This window comes from Gavia stellata, chromosome 20 (assembly GCF_030936135.1).
Source record: "Gavia stellata isolate bGavSte3 chromosome 20, bGavSte3.hap2, whole genome shotgun sequence".
In the NCBI taxonomy this organism is placed as follows: Eukaryota; Metazoa; Chordata; class Aves; order Gaviiformes; family Gaviidae; genus Gavia; species Gavia stellata.
In genome coordinates, this window is record NC_082613.1 from 10,750,247 (window position 1) to 10,776,121 (window position 25,875).

Here is a 25,875-nt window from a genome sequence, read left to right on the forward strand (position 1 = left end):
CTTTTTTGGAACAGAAACTTGAATCCACCTCCTAAGTAACTGTCTTAGTCACCAAGTTATTGCATAGTTTAAATTTGGTCTTTTTTGTTCTTTCATCTTGGATTTTTTTCACTTTGTTCAAGTAATAAATACTAAGTTAAACTACATTGGGGAAGCAATCCAGGTTAAAAATTAACTTTCCTTCTGACAGGTTAGTTTAACAGGGATAAATTTCTTGATCTGGTTCACAGCACAGCTACACAAACACAGCTGGAAGAGCCAAGTAGGAAGAAGAGGCAGTGTGCGCTAAAGAGGTCACTGCTGTTGAAAGAAATTCGCACAAAATGCAACTTGAGCATTTTTTATCTCAATTAGAATTGAAAACTATAACTCAAACAATTTAAGTAGGTGCTACCATTCTTATTTTACTTGAACTAAATTAAAAGATTTTTCATATTATTAGGTCCCTCACAGATTGGTAAGTTCACAACATGTAGTAACAGTTAAAGAGATCAGCTTATTCCACTAGCACAAATAAATCTGAAAGAAAATGCCTGTGCATTGCTGTTTTCCTGTCTATTCCTTAATTTTTCCAGTTACATCTCATATTGCCTCAAGAAAATCTCTGTGCATTTCAGTAACTCACCAATTGAAAAAAAAAAAAAAAGGTGTATTTCAGGTCAGTTTTTATATGTTGTCTATGAGTCTTGACTAGTGTATTTGAAAATCCCTAGTATGCTCAGGCTTGAACCACAGAAGAAAATTACACTAGGTAAGTAGTTTTTTAAAAGCACTTCACTAAGCATATAAGTCTGTGTGATCATTTGGTTAAATCGGTATTGAATCAGTACCTCTTCTGTTGAAGTATAGTTTGGATTTGGCTGTGACTGAATTGTAATTCAGTTCTGGTTTAGCTCATAACAGTTTTAACCCTTTTCCTGACCCTGAATTAGTTGGTTTATGAAAAAACAGCATTTGAAAGTGAGAAGCATCACATTATGGGGGCAGGCCAATGGTGATGAACCTTACACCTGACTTTTTTTCATACTTAGAGCTGAGGTGCAATATGCAGTGTCACAGGCAGCTTCTTTGTAAGCCCCCACAATCTGAGGCTGAAAAGCTGAAAGGAAACTGGTGTGCTCCAGTGGTCGCAGTTTTGTGCCTGGGAGTAAGAAATGGAAGCCAAAGGGCAGAAAACTATACTCTTTTGTTACCCTCCTGGTTTAAGCTGTGCCTCCATATGTACAGTCTGGAAATAAAAGCCTAAGTCTCTTCAGTGATTTATGGTGAGGGCTTTATTTGCTGGAGAGAAACTCAGGCTCAGAGATCCTTGCAAGTACTTTGAGGATGTTGTTTGCTGTAGGGAGAGACAATTCTGCAGATCTCTCTGCATTGGGAAAACAAGGATTGAGGCATGGTCAGCACTCCCCAGGAAGAGTAGTTTACTTATGACTGCCTTTAGAAATGTATGGAAAGTCTCTGTTGAGAACTGCAAATTATAATAAAGAAACAAAGACTTATATTGTACATGCTGTTCTGACCCATGTGGTGACAGAAAGATGAGAAAAGATATGGTAGGATGCTGGTTTTGCTCTGAATGCAAACAGTTCCCATGCTGAATAAGCTCCATTCTACTTCAATGAAAAAAATAGAATTCAGACCTTGTTTTTGTTTTAGGTTTGATCACTTTGGTTAAGTTGTGGGTTTTGGTTTAGCTGACACTGATGCTGCAGTGTTTCTTCCAGGATAGCTATATTTGCTCGGCTCTCTGGGATATAGGAAGCATATGCCAGCCAAAGGAGTTCTTCTGCCACCTTCTGTGCATAATTAGCTAAACTGAAAAAAATCCCTAGTCTTCTGTCGGCGTAGTTGTACCTGTATTAGGATTTTTATTGTCGCAGTTGCTTAAGGAGGGGAGGAGGCAGACATTTTATTTTCTACACATTTAGGTGACACACCTTACCTGGCAATTCTTTGTATTGTCAAATTAATCTAAATTTTGGCCTAAATGGAGTGGGAGGCAGATTTGCTTGAATTGAAACAAGTCGAGTAACAATAATGGTCTCAGACATATTGTTTTGGTTTAAGCCAGCCTAGGCATGTCAGAATATAACTGGTCCTAAATGCTGCCTACAAGTATAAAAGGGGAGGGGTGGAAAGGAAAAAAACCCACCATTTCTTAGTGTCAAAGAAAACTCAAAACATGAAATGTTTTTGTTTGTCTGTTTGTTTAAACCAGCTTAACTACATTCTGCCAAAATTTTGTAACTTATGTCAACAGAAAAATTTCTCTGAGAGCCAACACTACATTTCTGCTAGGCAGCACTGCTGAAATAGCTGCACCCGCAGAACTCTAGTGGCAGTCACTTTTCCTAGAATTGTTGAAATTACATGTGTTGTTAGCCTGGTGCAGCTATTCTAGATAAATAAAACTCGGAACGGGCAAATGCTCCTACATTTCTCTTTCCTCAGTTATATCTTCTTCAATCTATTTTTTCATATGTTTTTCATATTTATTTATAGTTTTCTTGATTCTTAATCGTTATCTTAACATATTACCAAGCTTTTGGCCAATCAGAAGTCACCATGTAGCACCACGTTTTCCACAGAATTGTATAGAAAGAAGTCAAAACCATGTCTTTTTTCTGTGCAGTTATATATTTGGGGAAAAAAAATTAAAAGCTTCAGGAACTGAAAAAAATGGTAATGTTCACAGCTGATGAGGTAACAATAACATCTTCCATGTGTCTGAAAAAAGTGTGATTGGTATTTTCACAAATTAATGTAGACCAGTACAACTTTTCTTGCACAGAAAAGTTCTTCCACTGCACTTTTTCCATCTTTATATTTTCTTCCATACATGTAAATAGCATATGCTCTTGAAATGCAATTTCGTCTAGAAAGATATTTTCAGATCACTTCTTGAGCTTGCATCATGAGTAAGTTTTAGGGGCATCATGGGTTTTTTGAGCATATTTTTTCAAAATGTTTTGCTATGTTAATAATTGTATGGCTTCTTGACATTGTTTCACTTTTTCTACTAAATAATGTATTATTTTCAATAAACTTAAGTGGATATGCAAGCATTCCAAGGTTAACATCAAGATGACATCTTATGTATCACTCCTATTTTTCTATCAGTATCGTATGTCCTTTTTCACAACGGAAAAAAGTCATTTGTTCGTAGTCAGGCCATGCTTAACTATTGTTCCAAATACTTTTTTTCTATTTAGAGAAAAGTGCACAGGTTGTTAATCTTATCTCCATTTGTGCAAGTCATTATTGCAGTCAATTTTTATTTCTCCTTATTTACTGTTTCCCCTCCACATTTGCACAAAATACAGAAATAATTTAGAAATCTAATCCAGTTCTTTATTGTGCCATAGACCCTCTAAGATTTGTGCCGTGTGACAATTACCTTACTTTTGAATGTGGTTCAGTGTAATTTTTCAATTTGGCAGGGCGTTACTCTGAATACAGTTTTAAGTTAAACCATGTTTTACTAGCTCACTTGAAAGACTGTCTAATGTGAAAGTGTCAGTGGCCATATTGTGTGCGAGACTCCTTAAATGTGTTAAAATCATTCCCTGAGAGCAGGGAATGATTTTGTTGTAGCTCAGCAAAATTGTCTCATTCAATAAATAGTTAAAAGTCAGATTGGGAGGCATTTGTGGGAGAAAGGTGTTTCTTCGCTGCCTATGTGAAATGGTCTAGTGCTGTGGTTTTCAGCATTTTTCTATTTGGGGAACTTCCAGTATTTTTCGTGAGCCTTTTTATAGTTAATGTAAATATATTGACAACAGACACGCTCTGATAAGTTGATCCAGTTACCAGTTGCTGTTCTGGTACCTCTGGTTTTCATTGGAGACTTCAGGTGAAGTGTTTCAGTGAGGTTTTGGTGACTTGGCAACCTGAGACAGCTCAGCCCATCACCCATTGAGGCCTGAAAGGCAAGAATAAGATCCAGGAGGGAAAGGATATAGGATCATGGCAAGCAGCAGTTTGGCTTCTGTCAAATGGCTGCCAAAAACTGTTGTTTGAAAAAACAACTTTAAGGTGGCATTAATACCAAAAGCAGCATTTCTCCTTCTTGCTACATGTTCCTGTCTAGTATAACTGCTTCTCTCAATGCATTACAAGCATTAGTGTGGCTGTGCAGTGAATGGGGTCATAGAAAAAAATTACTCAGAAAAAAGTTATTTTTTTAGGCAGGTTTTATTCCCCAATTGTTTAGTATGCAGCCACAAAACATTTGCACTAGCATATGTGAGTAGGGGATTGAAAATACGGGAATGACTTTGGGGCGGGTTCAGTTGTTTCTCTATGATATTGATGACTTTTGATCTCTATGGTTTTATCTATCATTTTGTTTTGTTGCATGCTTTAAAAGCTTAAGGGAAAAGTGAAACATGTTGAACCAACTCTGTTGAACTTTCACTTGTGTTTTGTCAAGATCGTTTCATTGTTCTATGGTTGTCTATTACAGCTGATTGCATACTTGTTTCTTTTGAAAAATGTCAGTAAGTTCTTTGTAATTGAGCTGAGCATTCCATATTCATTAGGAATAGTTTGAATTTTGTTCTGAGAAAATGAAGTTGTAAATTCTCTTATTTTTACCTAGGATATTTCTGATGAGCTTGTCAGTGATTTTTTTTTTTTTAAAGTGTATTAACTCTTTTAAGGCTGTAAATAAATCCCTCTGAATATTCTAATGATCACAAACCAGTGACCAAGTAAAAAAAAGATGAATTAAAAGTCTTTGAGGGATTCAAATAATTTAGCATAATGGGAGGAGTGAAGCAGACATGAAGATCATCGTAACAGATATTCATTTGATAGAGCTATGTCTCAATTTCCTTCTAATTTTTTAAAGAATTTTGCGCCTGTTTCAAAAAATGCAGTTCAGAGCCACCAGGGCTACTTGAGTTGCTAGCGTGATGAGTTAACACTGAGATGACAATCCATGAGCAACTGAGACACAAGCACATGCTCCCTTCTGCCAGCTTTGTTACTTGGGATAGTAACTTCAGGCATAGATGGAAGCTGTGACTTAACTAAACTGCTCTTGTAATTTGCTTGGTTGAATGTGAAAGCTCTGACTGTGAGAGGCACTGAAAAGTTATGTCACTTTCTGTTTGTTGCTCTATCTTGCTGTCAAAAGTTACTACTTGACTGGGATACTTATCTTAATTTTATCTTTTTACAATCCAATTTGGCAGGTACTACAAATGACTGAATATTTGACGTAGCATATTTATTTTCAGACTATAGGACAATTTCATTTTTTCTATTGATATATTTCAATAAGAATATTTAAATATGTGAAATAAATGATGAGGCCTGACTCTTCTTACCATGTTTTAACTTCTGTTGCTTACGTTCCTGAATTACATGAGCAAAGCTGTCAGGAACTGTTAATGTTGTTTCTCTGCTTTTGAAGTGTATGACATAAATTAGCATAGCAGTCTGCTAAACTACAGAAATAATTGTTGTTATACTTTAAAAGATACTAAAATCTGAAATGAGATGAATGGCCAGAATGCTGTGGGAAAAGAAAAAAATATTTAATGTTAATCTAAATTACTATATTGAGAATTCACTTAATAGTGGCATTGCTTAGCAAGTCTGTGCTTCCAGTTTTGTCAGTGACTGGGTGAAAGTCGATTGGGAATTTTTATTCTGTTCAGTGAAGGAGTGTAAATGACAAACCATAACCTTGTTTGAAAGTTTTTCATAAATATGCACTCTTCAACCATATTGTTTGTATCTGTTATAGATCCTGGCTCTGCCGAACGCACAGCACAAAAAAGGAAATTTCCCAGCCCTCCACATTCTTCTAATGGCCACTCACCACAAGATGCATCAACAAGTCCCATAAAAAAGAAAAAGAAACCTGGTCTATTGAACAGTAATAATAAAGAGCAGGTAAGAGAAGTCATGGTCTTGTTATGCTAGAATATGAAACAATGAAGGATGTAGACAGCTGATCAGGAGCTCTCTCCTCTTTAGGAAGCTCCATTTTTTGTACTCATAAGAAGTGGATATTCATTTTTGAATGCAGTGGGTGTAGGAGTTTACATTATAAGTTGCATTTGGATGTTATTTTATTTTTGTTTTACATCTGTATGAGAAAGACCACCTGTGTCCTGTTTTTTTATTTCATAAAGCTAGTAAGATGTATAACCAATACATGCAGTTTTGAACAAAAGGATTATGAAGGAATATAATAACAACAACAGTAATAGCTGTTATTAATTAAAACCATTAAAAGGAAATTTCAGTGGCATGATACCCTAGATTAAGAAAGATCTCATAATGTCAGTGGAAGTCCCTCATCTGCTTTCAGTCCTACTGCCGATTAGTAACAAAAGTCCAGCTTGTTCCGTGGTACTTTGCAGATTCCTTCCCCTTCCTTTAAACTGCTGGGCTGTGTACACTCCTACCAAACTAGTTAAATCAAAGGGTCACACTCACATACTTTACAGTCTTCATGCTTGAAACCTTATTTTCAGTGTCTTCTGAATACTGAATTTATAGCATTTGTTGTAGTTCGTAGAAGAATTTGACTCCAGAAGACCTTGACAATTTCTGATTCATTGTATGATGCAAGTGAAAGAATTATATGAAGTGTATTGAATAGCAAATGCTGTAAAACACCTGCATCATCTTGGAAGAGATTACATGAAAGCAGTGTTCAGCCGTACTGAAATTATTTCTCATCTAATTTTGTGTATTTTTGAAAGTGCTTTTTTGTGCCAGTGTTTTTTGCCAGGATCATATAAACACAGGACTAAGTTCTGAGGGTTTAAAGCACTTTTTCCTGGTGTAATAGCATCCATATTAAATATTATCCTGGTACAATTGCACTGGTTAAGAAAGAAAACGAGATTCCTGATCCCTGCAGTTGTCCTGGAACAAAGACTGTGAATAAATCAGGCCTTGCTACAAAACAGTGTTACGGTGTCAAGCATATTTTATTTAAGGATAATTGGGAGGTCTAGTAATAGCATGTGTAGGCATGCTTGCACTAGTTTAATGTGGCCAGTTTTGCTTTTATTGAGCTTCACTGCAGGCTGTATAAATTCTTCTACATCCTGGGTGTTTACTGGGGAGATGTTGCCCCTCTGAAGTCTGAGCTTCTAACTGTGCAGTGTAGAGATAATTTTACGAACAGTGGAATTGAATCTTAGGGTATTAATTTCCACTTATTATTCATGCGTTTAAAAATCTGTGTGAAAAAACAATTGCAGTTGTTGAACTTGATACATTCCCCTTGGTAAATCCTTTTCTGTTTTCCAGGTATCTCAGACCTGAAATATTACAGGATAGAATAAAGTTGTATATCTAATGAAGAAAAGCAATCAGACTTTCTTATTTTACTGTATTTGTTGCAAGTTAGCAAGAAAATATAATCTGTTTGGTTTTGTTTAGCTTTTACAAGTTGTTTTTAATTTAATATTGTCTTGCTTGTCAAATTTTAAATGGGCATGCCTGAAGATGATTGCTTCTAAATCAGGTGTAAAGTTGCTCTATATGGTAGCAGGAGTTGTTAAAGATTTCTTTTACTGCTAAACAGATGTGAGCTAAGCATACAGTTACTCGTTTTGCTCTCAGGTTAAGTTTCCATTACAATGTAGCTGATAGCTGTGGTTCTGATTGGCTGATAAATACATTTTGAGGTATGACAACATCACTGGAAACTTCCAACTTAATATTCTACATTACAAAGTGTTTTGTAATATTTGGGTATTTCAAGATACCGTTACTGAAGTTATAGTTGCATGAAGCTTCGTATTGCATGTTGTGGATGCAGTAACAGATCTTCAGAATTGTGTCAACAGGTATTTAAAGTGTTGAAATACAAGCAAAGAATTATGGTATTGTAGAACGTAGCTACAACAGGTTAAAAATCAGGAACTTCTGACACTTAATTGGTCAGTTATAATGTAATGGAAGTTGTCAGCTTGTTTTACTACTAGCTTCAATATTACTTTAAACTGAATATAAATAGTGATCTTTCTCTCCCCAGAACAGCACTACAATTCTGTTGTTTATTCTTCAGTTTTCTGTGTCATTCTGCGGGTCTTAATAACTTTAATAAAGACTTTAAAACAAGCTATCACCTATTTTATCTTGAATTGGCTAGTTGTGAAACAGTTGAGAAAACAAAGCTTTTCTTTCATCACTGTTAAAATTTAAACTCTTAAAACATTTTACTTTGATTAGAACAAGGGAAAAGGCCCTTTGCAGCTGGATCATTCCTTTTTAGTCCTTTAGTTTTGTATTTTGGGTCTTTTTTGAGTCTCAGAACTTTTTTTTTTTTGTTCTTAAACTTGGCTTAGACAAAATCATGTCTAGATGTCTAAAAGATATAAGCATCCTTGAACAGAAAATAATTCCTCTCATGCTCTAGCAAAAATGGACCTCTGTTCAGTTTGGATGCTATGAGCTTATTTCTGTGGAATACTTTCATAGGTTTTATATTTGTCTTAAAGCAGTATCTTTGATTCTTAAGAATTTAGTGTGGATATACTGATTTTACTCACTTCAGAAGAATTTAATACATATTCTGACTTTGGTAATTTCCTTTATCTTCAGTTGAGGAAATGCCCCATAGCTGCATCTCCATGTATACACTACTGAGATTTTGGTCACACAGCTGTGGTGCATGTATCTGCAAACAAAACATGTTTCTGCATTGTAAATTGCAACTTTTTCTTCTTCACTCTGTGTTTCCATATGCCTTTGTATCTGTTTGAATGATTGTAGTAGTAATATGTTTGAAATATAGTTAAAGCCTTATGCTGTCCCTCTTATTCCACAGGATCTCATAGAACCTTCCTTCTGAAAGTCTTGTCATGTTATGATTAAATATACATACAGAGAAAGTACAGAAAATAACACTTTGCCCATTTTCGTGGTGGGAACAAAGTATCTTTTTAGTAGCTGTATCATCTGTAGAATAGAAAATGAAAAACACCAAAACTGATAGAAATTCGAGTGAAATTTTAGGTAGCAGAATGCTTTGGGAATGTTTATGGGTAACATCCTGTCTTTGCCTAAAATATTATACAGTGTTAGATAATTGCAAATGATATCTCTTCTGGTGTATCTTTTGAGATATAATATCTTCAGCTGGATTGTCACCTCTGCGTCATCTAATTTGACCATAAGGTCCTCTATTCATGTAAATAATTAGACCTTGTCCTTTTGTAACTTTAGAGATCTAGAAATATCATGATCCAAGCTGGCATGTTGGTGGTTTCAGGTGACATTAACTTATGCCCTGTGTGACTAATTTTGTACAAGATGCTGCAAAGGTATGGAACATGCATATGCTTGCATTGTTCTGTGAGTCACATGGGCATGTGACAGCTCTAAGAACTTGCAGATGTGTAAATGATGTAGGATGCATGCAAATTTACCTGAGAACCAAACAGAATGTTTCTGCAAACTACAAGCATTTGGATAGTTATAAGTAATGTCATGAGCAAATGGTTTTACATCAAACAAAAAAATCACAGTAAATAAACTGCTTAAAACTCAAGATTGTTTCCCTCCATGCCCTCCTCAGCAAACCACCCATATAATTAATATCAAATAGAAAACTTAAGTTCCCTTGTCATTAATAAACAGAATGTAGTTTTTCAATAAATGCTAGCGGCTCTTCAAAGCTATTCTAACCAACTTTATGTATCTGGGGACCCATTTTAGCCATCCCAGGCTCTTCGCTTCTTGTGTTTTGGCATCAGCTGTGTCATCTTTCAGCTGTCTGGGGCTCAAGTGGAAGATTAATTCATGCAGTTTACAAAGTTATCACTGTTTTCTAGTGCAGTCAAACCAGTGGAGATTGTGAGTCTTAAATTCTGATATGGATTTAAATGGTGGATTAAATCTCTCCCAGTGTTCCTGCTCCTGTAGCAGAGGTGGCTGTTCAGGATGCGAATTTGCTCCTTTGTCGTCCTACTCTACAGTTTGCCTTATTAATCGACATCAGCACTGGCTTGCTCCATTGTACAAAGTTGTGAACTGCTGCAACTTAGGACAGATTTGCATGGTGTTTAAATTCTTGTTCCAGGACTAACTTCTTCAGTTCTCCGAGGTTTAGCCAGCACTAAATATCTCGATATTTAGCTTGCAAGCCCCATGGAATTTTGAATTTAGAGGACCTAATAGCTTCTATAGCAATACTTCTTTCTTGAAGATAAAAGTGTTTACTGACTTTTGTTGGATTGCATGTCTTGCAATAGCATAGCTATTCAAGCTATATAGCAGTACTTCTTTCTTGAAGATAAGTGTTTACTGCCTTTTGTTGGATTGCATGTCTTGCACTTGATGCCCTCACTTGCCACAAAAATTTATTTTCAGTCTTGAGTGTAAACTGGCATTTGACATCTGAATAAGAAGTAAACCTCTTTATGAAAGGCTTTGTGCAATGAATAAGATACTGTGCTTGCATAAATGTTAATGAAACTCTGTAAACTGCTGTTTGCTTATATATTATGAATATTATTATTTGAAAAATGCAAATTTGTTTTGAAACCAAACCTGTTTTTCTTGCCTACATTTCAGTCAGAACTAAGACATGGTCCGTTTTACTATATGAAGCAGCCACTCACCACAGACCCTGTTGATGTTGTACCACAGGATGGACGGAATGATTTCTATTGCTGGGTTTGTCATCGGGAAGGCCAAGTCCTCTGCTGTGAGCTCTGTCCTCGGGTTTATCATGCTAAGTGTCTGAAACTGACAGCGGAACCAGAGGGGGATTGGTTTTGTCCAGAATGTGAGGTTAGTTTGATATAAGGAGTGGATATCTTTCTTGTTTGTGAGATATAAGCAGCTTTTTTGCATTCTGAAATGTTTCTGGTTTATTCCTATATTGCCTCTTGTAAAGGTACTAGAAAAATTTGTACAGAAGAGGAGGCATCCATTGCTGCTTCACCACTTTTTCTGTCTGTGTACCTGGATTGTGTTTACCGCCTTACCATGAGTCTTCAACTTCCTTTGTGTTTCCATCTTTAGAGAAGGCACCATTTCCAAGAGTGATCTCTTCATCAGGCACCTCTAATTCTGAAATCATTCTGCAGTTTTGACTAGTTTAACTTGTGCTTCTTCTAGCGGGCTGATCAGCTCTGCAGCAGTGCAGAAAAAAATTGCACTGTAGGGTCTACATAAACAAGTGGGTATTTTATTACTATTTTTTCTGCAGGGCTGAGGAAGAATTTAATCATTCCTCTCCCATGATTCCTGGGAGGAGAATACTTAGCATCAAAGTTTCTTTAATGAAAGCAAATTGGTTTATTACATGTTTTTCTTTGATCACTTATTGTATTGGAGCCCAGGTGACCACCTCAGTCATTCACGTTGCTGTGAACCTGCATTGTATTTGGGAATTTCATGTATTTGCTCATTCACTTTGCGTGATCTGGAAGATGATGGATAATTTTCTGGTGTTTTCACTTTTTTTTCTGTCTTTTTTTTTTTCCTTTAATTAACATACCCAGAACAAAAACCAAGCAAAACCAAGCATCTGAACTACTTACACTGCATCATCAGATATGGTTTGTTTCTTATAAGATAGTTATTATTTTCCTTTTGAATGCTAGAATGTTTCAGTGGAGAAGAATTTGCCTAGAAATGTTTGCTGACAAAGTATTTTTTAATCTTAACTTTTAGAAAATCACAGTCGCAGAATGCATAGAAACACAGAGTAAAGCTATGACAATGCTCACCATTGAACAGCTATCATATTTACTGAAGTTTGCACTACAGAAAATGAAACAGCCAGGGGTAAGGAAGATTTTTTTTTTTTTTTTTTTTTAAAAATGCTTGGATCGTGTGTTTGTCATAATCCTGGGTTTTGCTTCCTTTTGTGGATTATGAACCTAGCTTATTTTATCAGATTGTATGTGACAGTTTCTGTGCTGTCTGCCACCTGTCTAGTACAGACAGATTAGTTTAGGTTGTATATACTGTTTTGGAGTGCATTTAAAATGTAGTTTCTTGATGTAACTTCTGGACGTAGTTTCAGTAGGTGTAGTGAAGTGGTTTCTCACTCACCAAAAGTGGACAGTGAGATAAAAGGGGAGTGAGGAGACATGATCTCTTAACAATGCAGTTATTGGTATATATATATGGGCAGGAACCTTTGGCACAGACACTGTTATATTATTCATTATACCCATTGAAAGCCTAGCTTCTATCTGTTAGTAGAAATTGTTCCTACCAGAAAAGTTAGTTGTATCATACTTCTAAAACGCTGAAGAAATTCTCCTCAGTGTGTGAAAACCTGTGCCATTAACTTTCATGCAATATGAGGCTGCTGTTCTATGAATTTTTATCACGGAGGTAAAATTGGTTTTCCTCCCAACTTGTAGCTATCTCCATGTGTCGTATTAGACTCAATTATCAAAATTGCCACGCCTCAAAGTTTCAGCTATTGCAGTCACTCATTCTTACTTCTAAGTTTCAACAATTCTAGTCAGTTGTTCTTTACCTGCAAGCGTTGCCTAGTTTTCCCATGTGTGAAGAAAACAGTAAATCAAAATATGATGTGATGAATTACCAAGGGTTGTCTTAACTCCTGTTGCCTTCTTGTCCCTGTATGTAAGTTAGAGGAGCAGGGAGAGTGTCTCGGTGCCTGAATTGTTATAGTAAAATACATTGGGAAAACCAGATGTGCAGAATCATGGGCTCTCTGCAACTCTGATCTCTCTATGATAAGTATTTTAACAAAACAATAGTGACAATTTCTGGGAAAGTTACTCTTAAGTACTGACAGATTTTGGGTCTTGGAATTTTTTTTACTCTGGAGTGGTAAATACTATCCTATTAGGTGGAGCCATTAGAAGCTTGAAGTGCTGCTTTTCAGAAGCGAAGTCTCAGTGTGTGTTTATATAATGAATTCACAAAATGTTTTGAAAATGTGGTTAGAAAGCTAATGTTTAATGAATGCTGTTGAGATATTTTGCCCTTTAAGCATTTTACCAATAACCTGTTGTTTTGGTACATGAGTACTTTAATTGGTTCTGTTTTGAAGAATTGCATTAGCAGATAAAATGTAGAGTCCCACTGATAAAAGTTTGAATGTGTTTGCATTACCAAGCCATCATTGTTTTGAAAGTTATGATTCTAATGGAAGTCTGAAAAAGAAGTATTTGTGAGTCTAATGAATTGGAAATTTAGTGTCTTTATTCTGCTAAAAACTATCTGTTGAGCCTCATCTGATACTTCTCACAAAAAACTCCTACTGTAAATAAAACCGGTACATTTTACAAACCCCTTAACTTTTACAATTCATTACTTCCAGCACATGAAAAATAAGTTAAATGAGACCTTTTAGTTCCTCTTGTTCTGCCAATACTTTATTACTTCACAAAATTTTATAACTACCTTTAAAGAATTTTCTGTGACACCACAGTTGGAAGTAGTATTAGAAAAAGAATGAGTGTTGTGTCACTGATGAAACTGTTCAGTATTAATAAGCAGTGTGATTTTTTTAAATTTTTTTTTTTTTTTGTAACAGACAGAGCCATTTCAAAAGCCAGTTTCACTGGATCAACACCCAGATTATGCAGAATATATCTTTCATCCAATGGACCTTTGTACATTAGAGAAGGTTTGTATGAAGCTAAGGGAGGAAGGTTCCTTGCGTCTGACTGCTGTCATTAAGATTTCTGGAGTGTTTCATGGGAGGAGGAGAGAGGTTGCTTGAAATTATTTTGATGCTTTTTTCTTTTTTTCTTATTTGTTATTATAAATGCCAGTTCAGTAACAGCTTAAAAACAAACATATGTCAACTGAACAAGTCCACTATTTTGTCTGAACCAGTAACAAATGCTCAGGAAAAACGGTATGAAAAAGACGAGCTTACTTTGGCAAATTCCTCCTGTATAAATTCATCTAATTCCAGGAATGATCCTGTGGGGAGACTTCATTAACCAGAGTTTGCATTTGATCATCATGCTTGTAAGCTATTCATGGATCACTGGTCCATTAATTTGGACCATTTGAGTGCATACCCAGGGGTCATTCCAGACTCATTTTACTGATCATTCAACAAATACTGTAATCTCCACTGCACCTGAGGTGTGGAAGAAAAAAGAAACAGTCAAGAGGTGGATAATGGGACTTTCATTCTCAGTTCAATAATAATTTAAAAGTTTCAAATCATGAAGAAGCTCTCCATTCTTCACTGCTTACTGAAGAGTGAAGCATTGCAGAGTTTTGTTCTGCTAGGATCTGGTGAAGAGACAGCAAGTTTTCATTCTCCATGTCCTTACAGTGGAGGTTGATGTCTTTATGGTATAAAGGTGTAACAAATCCATGTGACTGATTTTATCTAATCGAATTACTTTACCCAGTGGGTAGACTGTGAAATACCAAACATACTGCCTTATCTACTATGACCAATAATTTTTTCTGGGTTTTGTAAAAATGAAAAAATAAAAATGCTGCGGAGTAATAATATGTAAGCTGAAGAAATCAAGGACTCAGTTTTCTGAAGAGACGTCGAATGGAACACTGTTTCAGGAAATGAACAATTTTTTTGGAAATGTTAAAGATGCTGATCTAAATAATTCATTATTTAGAGTTAATTTAGGCAGTTCATACATTTTCAGGGCAGTCAAAAGACACCCTGAATTTGATGTATTCTTGTGTATTTAGAATCATAAGTCTTACAGTAAATAAGTAGTCAGTTTTGTTAATTGTAGGACTGATAGGAAACAACGTTCTGGAAGAAGCTGTCACTTTACTCATTTATGTTTCCTGATTAATTCTTAATTTTTTCTTTAAAGAATGTTAAGAAGAAAATGTACGGTTGCACTGAAGCATTTTTGGCTGATGCCAAATGGATTTTGCACAACTGCATTATTTACAATGGGGGTGAGTATTAATATGTACTTACGTCCTCAAATATGAAACCTTGAAATAGTTAAAGTCATAGAGCAATTTGTAGGCTTCTAGTTGGCAAATGCTGACAGTATCTTCCTGTTAATGACCATAGTGCCTAAACACAACAGATTTTTTTTTTTGTAACAACTGGCATACATAAAACTGTAGGACCAAATACAGCTCGTGCTGTCACTTGCTCATTCTACCTTAAAAGAATTTCAAATAAGTTAGAATCATAGAATGTTTTGGGTTGGAAGGGAACATAAAGATCATCTGATTCCAGCCCCCATGATCTGACTCCAACCCCAAGTTTGCGTTGTGCAGCGCTTTATGGGAGACCTAATTGAGGAGATAGTCCCTCGCTGAAAGAGTGTATCAGTGGTGGGCAGGCTGCAATAGGCTTCAAAAAGGAACATTTAAAGATTGTTACAAGTTACGTTGAGAAGAAACATGCCTACCTTCTGCTTTTGCAAGCATGTAGTTTATACATACGTGTTTTACATCGTCTCTTTAGATGTTCTCTTTTGGTTTTAGTGTTAACTCTTAAAACTAAAAACTGTTGATTTTATCATAATTCAAGCATAACAATTTTCTTGGTTAAAGCAAAATTTATTGTTTCCTTAGGAAATCACAAATTGACACAAACAGCAAAAGTCATCATCAAAATCTGTGAGCATGAGGTATGTGTGCCCCAATTAACTTAATTGTTCTGTATTTCTAAAGTGTTCTGTTTAATGTATTCGTGAGTGAAACAATATGTGTTTTCTAATGTGTGTATTGCATAACTATAATTTTTGTAGGCTTTCTTATGTTTAGATATGCATATCCATGGCCTACAGAATGATTTTTGGCAAGGGCGTTGCCAATGTGCCTTCCATTAGGTTATAGACTATCTATAATTAAGACCTGGGGGGGGAGGGAAGAGAAGAAAGTGGACGTATGGATTCTGCGCAAAGACACCTATCTTCTAAATGAATATTTGGAGTTGGAAAGAGACCCACATCTTCTGATTCATAGATGCATTTTTCGTGGTTCTTTAGCTGTAACAATATGAAATTCCTCTGAATAAATGCAAAAATGACTGCGTGCTTTTTTAACTGATCATTTGCACTGATTTTATTTCAGTGGCAATCCATAATGTTACGTATTACAAAAACTTGCTATTCTACATGTAATCTATTTGAACAATATTTCATTGATACAAATTATCTGATGATATGATCCTTCATATTTATAGAAGTGCTTTCTCTATCCCTGGGTTGACACAGTGGTATCCATGATTCACATAAATTCAGAGAATTTTCAATTCTTACTAGAACAAAACTAGTTTATGTTTACTCCTTATGAGCATAAGGAGTAAAATATTTTATTTTTGGTTCTGCATAAATTATGAAATTAAATGCCAAATTGAGGTTATATTTTTGCCATTGGAAGAAATTATGGTAAATAATTCTTTATCACTCAACAAATACAACATCAAACAAAGGATGTATTTTATTTTTACTGGAGGAAATGACAGTGGCATACAATCTGAAGAGGGATGTAAAAATGTGACTGATTTATTAACTGGAATGCATACGTTACATGGGTACAAAAAGATGGGTGTCTGTCAAAACAGTGTTGAATTCACAGCAATTAAATGTTGATATATGACCACAAGTTTGTGGAAAAATGATGCTAGCAAACTAGACAGGCTAACATAATAATAGTGATGACACTTTGGACTCTGTTTAAGCTCTTTGATAACTGTTGGCTTTTTCTTTTCAGATGAATGAAATTGAAGTATGTCCGGAATGTTATTTAGCTGCTTGCCAAAAACGAGAAAATTGGTTTTGTGAGCCTTGTGTAAGTTAAGGATCATGGTAGTCTAGCTAATACATTAAACTAGCGGTTCTCATTTGACTGTTGCTTGTTATCTCCCCATTGTTTTAAACCTGTGGTGGTTACTGAGTCAAGGAAGGCTGCTGTAGTTTACCAAGTAGCTTGTGCTTGCGCATCATGCTCTTTGTGGAGTCAGGCTATCTCAAGATGTTTAGCTGTAAGATTGCATGCTTTCACAAAAGGGTTGTTTCAGTCAGAAATAACTGTAAAGGGTGTCAGCAACCAATTTGCAACTTCTCTATCTTCAAATAAAAGATATCTGCTCCTGGGTCATCTGTGCTTGCATGTGGTACTTGCACTCAGGGTAAGATTTCTGAAATGTGAATGTCTCTTTCTGCAGGTGTGGATTTGAGAATTTAAACTTTATTTTTCCTTTCATGACCTATTAATCTGTTGTCATTTTTCTGTTTTTGTTTAATACTACACCAAACTTGGGAAGACTCCTTAAGATTCTTAAGTAGAAGTGTATCATCCATCAAGTTCTGTCTTGAACTTCAGTGAAAATCAGAGAATATGAAAGATTGGCCCTAGCCTAACTTACCTTATGCTATATTTGGAGAGGACTCATCAAAAATAGATGAATAAAAAAGTGCAATTACGATGTGTTTGAGATAATTAAGGTTTTATGGTTTGTGGTTTTTTTAAATTTTACTATTTTGTCCTCTCAGGATTTATTATGTATATATCATGTACATAGTAAAATGGAATCCTGTATTTGGCAAGTGCCTTGTGCATGTTGGATCTTTATTGAATCTAAGTAATATGATTAAAAAAAAAAAAATCATGTTGTTTATCAGATTTGACAGTAATGCTGCTTGTGTTTTCTTACTGTGCATTTTGCCTCTTTCTCTAGAGCAATCCCCACCCTTTGGTCTGGGCTAAACTCAAAGGCTTTCCATTCTGGCCTGCTAAAGCACTGAGGGATAAAGATGGGCAAGTTGATGCCCGTTTCTTTGGCCAACACGACAGGTGGGAATTTAACCAAAGGATGCCTTTGGCTGTACTTACAAAATTCTTCTTGTAATTTTGTGCTTTTAGAGTGTTTGGATCCTGTCTTTTGAATCTTGGCCTAATAAGCTATGTAATACTGTAGCATATACAGTTTTAGTTTCTTACATGATGTCTGTAGACTTTAAGTCATATGTTTGTAAGAATAATACGTATATAATCTCAATGAGTATGCAAGTTCATTCCTGTGTTCGGTTTTGTGCTGCAGAGAACTGTAGTTCTTAAAGGTGGAAGAGGGCAATAAAGTTGTTTGTTGTCTAAACACTATGGGAATAAACACACAATTGTAGATTTAAAAAAATACAGAAAAAATATAGAAAATACAATCTATGTCGAAAACGCCAGTTTTGCTCTGAAAGGAATTAAGTTTTCTGTACTTGTGAACTCTCTGCATGAAAAAAGCCATGATGAATACGAATTGATTTGTCATGAAAATATAAATCTATACCGTTATAAAAACATGTACTGTATAAAAAAAAAACGTATAGGGCTATGAAATAATTAGGTCAAAGTTCCTGGTATTTAGGTATCTTGGAAGGCATGGGTTTAGAGTCAGTCTCATCTCGTGATAAATAAAATCTGTCCAATACTTGTTGATAGAATTTTTCCTGGCATTGAGGAGTTTGAGCACCCTGACATGGGGTGTAAAATAGAATATTATGTTTTTAAGAATGTGCTTGTGAAGTCTTTTTTTCCTGACCTGCTTTTTCTTTTTTTCTGCTAACTATGACAGATGAAAAGACTGTTTAGTTATGGTCATCTTACAGTTACATAGACTATTTTAATTAGGAATATTTTGTCATATTTTACCAGTGTTTATTCATGTTTTATGTGTTACTGGGTAGAGTAAAATAAGAGTGATAATCTAAGACATGCAATTTACTTGCCAAATTAGGCACTGAACTATTAAAAGAAGAAGGTAGAGATGGTCCTTTGAAATGATCTGAGGTGTGCATACATTTATGATTAGGCTAAAATAAATTAGTATGTGCACAAAAGTTGCCAATGTCAATCCACAGTGTGAAATGTAGTTATATTATCTTTTATTTTTCTGTTTTATATATAGGGCCTGGGTTCCAATAAATAATTGCTACCTCATGTCTAAAGAAATTCCTTTTTCTGTGAAAAAGACTAAAAGCATCTTCAATAGTGCAATGCAAGAAATGGAGGTTTATGTTGATAACATCCGTAGAAAATTTGGAGTATTTAATTACGCACCTTTCCGGACACCATATACTCCCAACAATCAATACCAAATGTTACTAGACCCTGCAAACCCAACTGCTGGAACTGCAAAGACAGACAAACAAGAGAAAATCAAACTGAACTTTGATATGACAGCATCGCCCAAGATTCTAATGAGCAAGTCTATGCTGAGCAGTAGTACTGGTCGTAGGATTTCATTGACAGATATGCCACGGTCACCGATGAGTACAAACTCATCAGTTCACACTGGATCTGATGTTGAACAGGATGCAGAGAAAAAAGCAACTTCCAGTCATTTTAGTGCCAGTGAAGAATCCATGGACTTTATTGAGAAAAATACAGGTAAAAACAAAAAGAAGAGGGTACAGGACTTTGCATTTGGTTAATGCACTAGTTTTATTCCATGCACTTTTTAAAGATGGACCATATTATGACTCCTTTTATGAAGAAATTTTAGAAAAAAAGATGTGTTTAACTTTCAGTATCACAGATAAGAAATAGCAGTCCTTTCTGTCACATTGAGAAGCAATAAATAATCTTGAAAAGTGACCAAAACCCTTCAGTTTAAATAGCAGGAAATAATTCTAACTATCAAAATGAATGGAGAGTGGAAGTAAATACAAAAAGAGTTAGAATTGTCATGATTACAAGGTATTCTATTTAAAATTTGATAGCTCTTTTTCAAGGCAGTGAGCTTAATTTATAGTGTTCCCAACTGAGTAGCTAAAATATGATAAAACTACAGTTCTATAGGCAGAGGATATAGAGAAAAAGGAGTGTAGAATACTGAATTTGGACTTCTCAGACTTATAATATAGTCAAAGACCAAATGCTAGCTAATTTTGTGGCACTCCGGCAAACTACTTTATCTCAGGCTTTTTCATCACTATCTGAAAGAAATGATGCAGTATATTAATTAATGTGAGTCTTTTAAAACTTTGGTTTTGGTGAAAGGATGTCTTTGTGTAGAAAACGAAATCAATATGTTCCGTTACAATTTTTAGGTAAAATGCTGTTATTTATTTATTTATTTATTTATTTATTATAATCTTACCCTTTTTAGCGAGTAAAGGCTAGGCTGTGAAACTACCTTTGGGTACAAAAGTGTCTTGTGGTATGATCTTGTCCATCTTAAGAAAGCAATGACAAACTAACTGTATGAATTTAAATATAAGAAAATATTTGGATTTTTCAGTAGAGTAACATGTCAAAAGGCATAATTCATTTTATACATAAATTATCATGTATATATGTGTGTACAGCTCTTACACATAATGTGTAGCTAACAGGTACTGGTTTATGTCTTAAAATATAAAGCTTTTGTTATACAACGTTATTATTTCTTTATAGTAGTGGAGATATTAGTGGAAAGTCACATTAAAGGTATTTTGGCAGATGAAAGAAGATGACAGATGTTATCCTGGTACTCTGGATTATTGATTATCATAGCAATTCTGGGGAATTTTTCTAATTCTTCCTCAGGCCTTACTATCCTCTATCCTAGTACATAGAAATGCTGGATTGGACTAGTTAACAGCAGTTAAACCAGAATATTCAGTTTTCCACCTGGCATTTCTACCTGTATATTGTTACCAATGCTAACTTTTGTAATATTTACTTTATACATAAACTTAGCTGTCCTATTACTGGAATCTGTGTGTTTCAATTCAAGTGTAAATTAAATTACTTCTTTGCTGTAACAAGTAATTCAAGTAGTATGAATGCACTATCCTTAGACAAGAATGGTTTTATTTGGATGCCTCTGTTGTGTATTTTGACTGAAGTGTAGAAAATAACTTGGAAACAGTTACTGAAACAGCAGATTTTGCTACCATTAAGGAATCTGAAAATATGTAGACGATCCTGGATGCACTGGGGAAGAAACAGTGTCCGGTAGTGAGTTTAGGATGACGTTTTCAGAGCATTAAGCAGAGATTTAACAGACAGAAATTAGTCTCTTACTGATAACAATTAGTCTTTTTATTTATTTATTTATTATTTTTTTTAGGTAATGGCCCGCAATGCTTCTCTTTCTAGACTGTTTGGCTGTTTCCAGAAGTTTGTTTTTAAAATCTCCATGAAATAATGTTTCAAAGGCTCAGAGCATAGGATTTTGCTTAAACCCTGTATAAATGAGAATATCAGAGACATTTGTTTACTGATCTCCAGCTGCACTGATTAAACTTACTATGATTTGTACTTTTAATTCTCTGTTAATGTAGCTAGAAAATGGGGTAGGTGGGGTTTTCAATGTTTACTTACATGCATGAATTAAAATAGACAGCAATTTAGAGTGTCAGAATTTGCTAACATCTAAAATAACCAAATGTTGAAAGCTAGAAACTTTCTGTCACTGCAAACAGAGTGGTTTTGAGGGTAAGCACACGTATGGCCCAACTATACAGCTGCAATAAAATTATTTTCCTTACAATTTTTTTCTTTGTTAAACTAAAATTAAGGGGATAGTTGTAACTTACAATGGAGGTATAACACAGTGTTGAAATTATTAAACAAAAATCCTTTCCCTGCTTGTGTAGGTTTAAAAGCTGTTTTGTCCCAGTGAATATGACTTTATTGTGATTATTTTTAAATCTGTCTTTATTAATTTTGTACTTTTTCAGCTTCTCCAGCACCAACAAGAACGGGTCAAGCAGGGAGCTTGTCAGGCAGCCCCAAACCTTTCTCTCCTCAAGCATCAACGCCAATTTCTGCTAAGCAAGAAAGAACTTCCACTCCAGGAAGCATTCTGAATCTTAATCTTGGTTAGTCTTAACCTTTGAAAATCTAATACTGTTACAGCTGAATAAACTACAGTGGTGTCAATGCAACATAATATGAACAAACTTGCTTGTATATGGCTTTAAATGAACAAAGGGCTTTAAATGAGGCACGTGTGTACTTACTGTTTCATCAAATACGCTGTTCTTCTTTTGTTTTATAAATGAAAGTTCCTGTGGCTGGCTGTTCTTGTTGATGAAAAGAAGTAATTAAAGGATGATTTTTTTTTTTTAACTGAACTGTACAAATGAAAGTTTCTAAACAGTAGGTAAGTTTCTAAAGGTTGTAATTACAAGAACATTGCTGCTCTTCACCCTTCAGTCTCTCAAGTGAATTGCTGGCAAGGTTTTCTTGTGGTCTTTAGGATTTACTAGGGCTTCTTCTCTCTTGCTACCTTCATATCACCTTCTCACTGACCATCCCGCTATAGGGAGATAGATAGATGAAGGGAGTTAGCAGATGTCTTGAAAATCCCTAGAAGTAAAGTTTGGGGTTCTGAAATTTTGAAAGATAGAGTAGATAAGTACTAAGTTGGTAAAATAGTTCTGAAGGTCAAATGGATGTAAATCAGTTTCCTCAGTCATGCTTTGTTCCTGTGAGTATTCTGATTCAGTTCTCACTACTTTTTACTTCCGTATGATATTACATGGAGAAACAGGATTCTGCCCCTTGGTGTTAGCCAAAGACTTCAGGAAGTCTTGAGCTCAAATGCTGAATTTGTGTTTTCAGTGAGTTGCAGATATTCCGATTCTAGATACAAGCTCACAAGTACATTTTTCAGTGTGTTGATCTATCTGTGTGGACAATTTCTTCCGCTGCACTGCAGCTTTTCGTCATCTTATCTGAGGTGAACCATGCATTTGGAAAAATGTTAAGAAATATGTAGTGCTGCAAGTAGTTTGAGCCACAGATGGGGGATATCAGCTGGAGCATAGAATATTTTGAATAAATAGTGTGGATTGGAAAATCTGATGTTATGGTCCATGAGCAATACCATAGAAGAACAGCTAGTATGCTTTCAAGTAGAATATCAGTTATTTTTTCAGCTTTAGGGAAGTTTCCTTTGCTAAAGATACTCTGGTGCTAGGAATGAAAATGGCAAAGCTTCTTCATTTAATAGTCTCAGCTGTGCCAGACATAGATTCATTTGTGAATCCTATGTTTTTCAGATGTGACTTATTGTGTCTCATGGTCCTACATAATGTGAACAGGGTTTCTCTCAGGAAAAAAAAAAGTGAAACTCCAGAAAACAAAGACACTTATGTACCTTGAGCAGAGTACTAGGAGGACTCTATGATTGTCCTCCAGTTAAGCAATAAGGAAGGAAAAATAACGAAAATGAGCCATCTGTTGTTATTGGCAGACTGAATTGAAGAATGAAGGTGTGAATGACCAAACTATACACAAATTGCCAGGAAAAAATACATATTCCAGATAGTATGGGACCTGTCCTTCTATAACAGAGGCAGAAAAGATAGACCAAGTTTGACCAAGTAAGGAGTGAAAATTTTCAGATTGGTAATGAGAAAAAGTAAAAACTTTGGAAATGAGGACTTGAAGATTTCTCCACAATGGGCTTTTCTGACCTTTGGCTCTGTTTTCTTTTTACTAATATTTTGACATTAATGAGACAGATTGGAAATCCAGATTTCAGTGAGACCTCCTTGTAGGTTAGATAGAGAAATTTAGACTGCAAGACTTCTTTCATGTATTAAGATGTAGGGGAGGTGTTACGGCATCTCGACTTCATCTTTACCCATTCTCCATTTTTTTCTTCTGTTTGTGTCCTTCCATGTAGTTAACTAAGGCTATGAAAGCTTTGAATAAAATTCTGCACTAAGGTTGATATAACCATTACTGCTGTGGAATTAGTGTGGATTGGGTGACACTGGGACTAGAAAGAACGATTGAGAGTTACTTAGCCTGAATTTGTGTATGCTATAATGCATATATATTAGAAGCCAGGATGATCCAAATAGCCGATATATTTGGCTTGTGGTATTGCACCACACAAGTTGCTGCCTCTCTCTAGGAAGAGTTGAGGAACTGCTATTTTAGCAGTAAACAAAAACTGCATGAATACTTGAATGGTTCCTTCTGTATGTGCTCTATCTGTAATATTGACTATTTGCAACCTGATAGGAGACAGAGTGGCCAAGCCTGACTGAGACAAGTGTATTGCTGAAGTTGAGTCATTATGTACTATGGCTCTTAAATTTTAAATGTGGAATGTACCTTGATATTAAGTTCAAACTTGTAAAGTATGCCTGGTCAGAGGAATCATTGTCTTAGCCCTTCATATTTATTTCACTTTTCTCTGAGTTGTGCATCAACAAAAAACATCTTGTAAATATATGTGGGTTTTGGTTGTTTTTTTTTTTTTTTAAGTAAAATAAGGCAATACTGTGACATCTTTAACTGCTGTGGAATGAAACTCTAAATGAAGCACAAATGCACATTGTGCCAGTGTTGCCTTTTGTTTTCTCCATGGCCTCTGTCCTTTTTCAGCATATGGCATTGGCTCTTTCGAGCCTACCATGAGCCAGTTCAAGGAGGTAAACTGGCCAAACCTAATTCTTCTCTCCATTTCTTCCCCCTTCTTCATGTCCCCATCCTCCTCCCCCCAAAAAGCAACTAACTCCAGACTGGTTTAGTGCCCTGACCACTAATGAAGTGTCAGCACTGTTTGCAAACAGTAAAGATAGGACTATGGTACAGAAACATAACCTCAGAAATTGAAAAATTGAAGCAAAAATGTGAAACTTAGCAACTAAGACAGTTTTAGCTTTAGCACTTTAGTCTGTACTCTTTGCAGACAGATCTGTATGTTTCAGACTGAAAATTCTCTACGTGTATAGCAGAACTCAAGATTTTGCTGACATACGTTGAAAAATTTATTATTTTATCTTAAATTTAAATCTAGTGTAACAATACACATTTTTATTTCTATTTGTATGACTTTCGAATTTTAAATGGTGACTATAAGGATTTTTATTCCTGTTTAATTTTCTCTGTGAGAATATTACTAGTAAATAATAGCAGTAGCTTACTAGAAGTGCTGTCAGACAGCTTACAGACCTGAATGATGATTTCTTCATAATTTCACATTGACGGAGAAAACATCCACGTAAGTGATGATGCGTTTTGCATGTGAAATATGTAGTATCAGAGAGGAAGTAGCCATTTTTTGTAGTAAAGTAATTTTAGAATTATTATGTAGCCCATAATTATAAAAGAAGTGAAATATGTTTCAGATTGTCTGCATTGTTCCTTAGTAAAATTTGTCTTATCTGGATAGTGATCTCTTTTCTTTTTGTAAAACATTTTTCTTCGTTCCTTTTTGTTTTTCTAGATCGTAGCAAAGCTGAAATGGATCTGAAAGAGTTGAGTGAGTCAGTCCAACAGCAGACCACTCCTGTGCAACTCATTTCACCAAAACGACAGATACGTAGTAGGTTCCAGCTTAATCTTGACAAGACAATAGAGAGTTGTAAAGCGCAACTTGGTAAGTATATCTCAAGTAATACAATGGGCATCTGAAGGATACGCGTGAGGAAATTTTGAATTGGAGTTTAAAAGAAGTTTGTTGAATAGTAAAACCTTAAATACTTTATGCATTAAAGCAAGAGTAGAGGATATTTGAACTCTTTGAGCCAAGTAGAATGCACTGAACTAGTTTAATTTAAAATACAGTGAGACCTGATGATTTTTGTCAAAAAGGTTTCGTCTTTTAATCTGGTTTTGTACCATTCTGGTGTAGATAGTATTGACAGAATTATAGTATTAATATTTGCTTTGTAAATTGAAAAACTCAAGAATTCTACCTAACTTATGTCAGTTGCACAAATTAGTATATGCAGTCACCCAGGAGCTGAATAATGTTAGAAACATTAGTGTTGTCTAGCACTTAATTAAAGACTTTCTAGGCACTGAAACAATTAAGAGATTCTGCTCACCAAACTTACACAGTCTAAAACTGATTCTGCAAACATGAATGTAAGTAACTTTAATCAGGTGAATAGTGTTACTGATTTTAAGGTGGTTTCTTGTGTATAAAAATAACTCCTCTTTGTATTTGCCAGCATTGGTCCTAAGCTGAACAAAACAGCTTGCAGGTAGTGGGAA

The 25,875-nt window shown here is 35.3% G+C and overlaps 1 protein-coding gene across 4 annotated transcripts in view; it reads left to right on the forward strand.

Annotated features, from left to right (window-relative positions):
- The window catches only part of ZMYND8 (zinc finger MYND-type containing 8), a 59,922-nt gene that overhangs the window by 18,648 nt on the left and 15,399 nt on the right, over window positions 1-25,875 (forward strand). For 3 of the 4 annotated variants that reach the window (XM_009817306.2, XM_059827360.1, XM_059827361.1), the window contains 11 exons: window positions 5,756-5,904; window positions 10,552-10,770; window positions 11,659-11,772; window positions 13,508-13,600; window positions 14,781-14,868; window positions 15,502-15,557; window positions 16,645-16,722; window positions 17,612-17,727; window positions 18,833-19,314; window positions 21,594-21,734; window positions 25,103-25,255. In XM_009817306.2, coding sequence (XP_009815608.1) covers window positions 5,756-5,904; window positions 10,552-10,770; window positions 11,659-11,772; window positions 13,508-13,600; window positions 14,781-14,868; window positions 15,502-15,557; window positions 16,645-16,722; window positions 17,612-17,727; window positions 18,833-19,314; window positions 21,594-21,734; window positions 25,103-25,255 — 1,689 coding nt within the window. The remainder of the gene's footprint in view (window positions 1-5,755; window positions 5,905-10,551; window positions 10,771-11,658; window positions 11,773-13,507; window positions 13,601-14,780; window positions 14,869-15,501; window positions 15,558-16,644; window positions 16,723-17,611; window positions 17,728-18,832; window positions 19,315-21,593; window positions 21,735-25,102; window positions 25,256-25,875) is intronic. The other variant, XM_059827362.1, reaches the window with a different exon arrangement.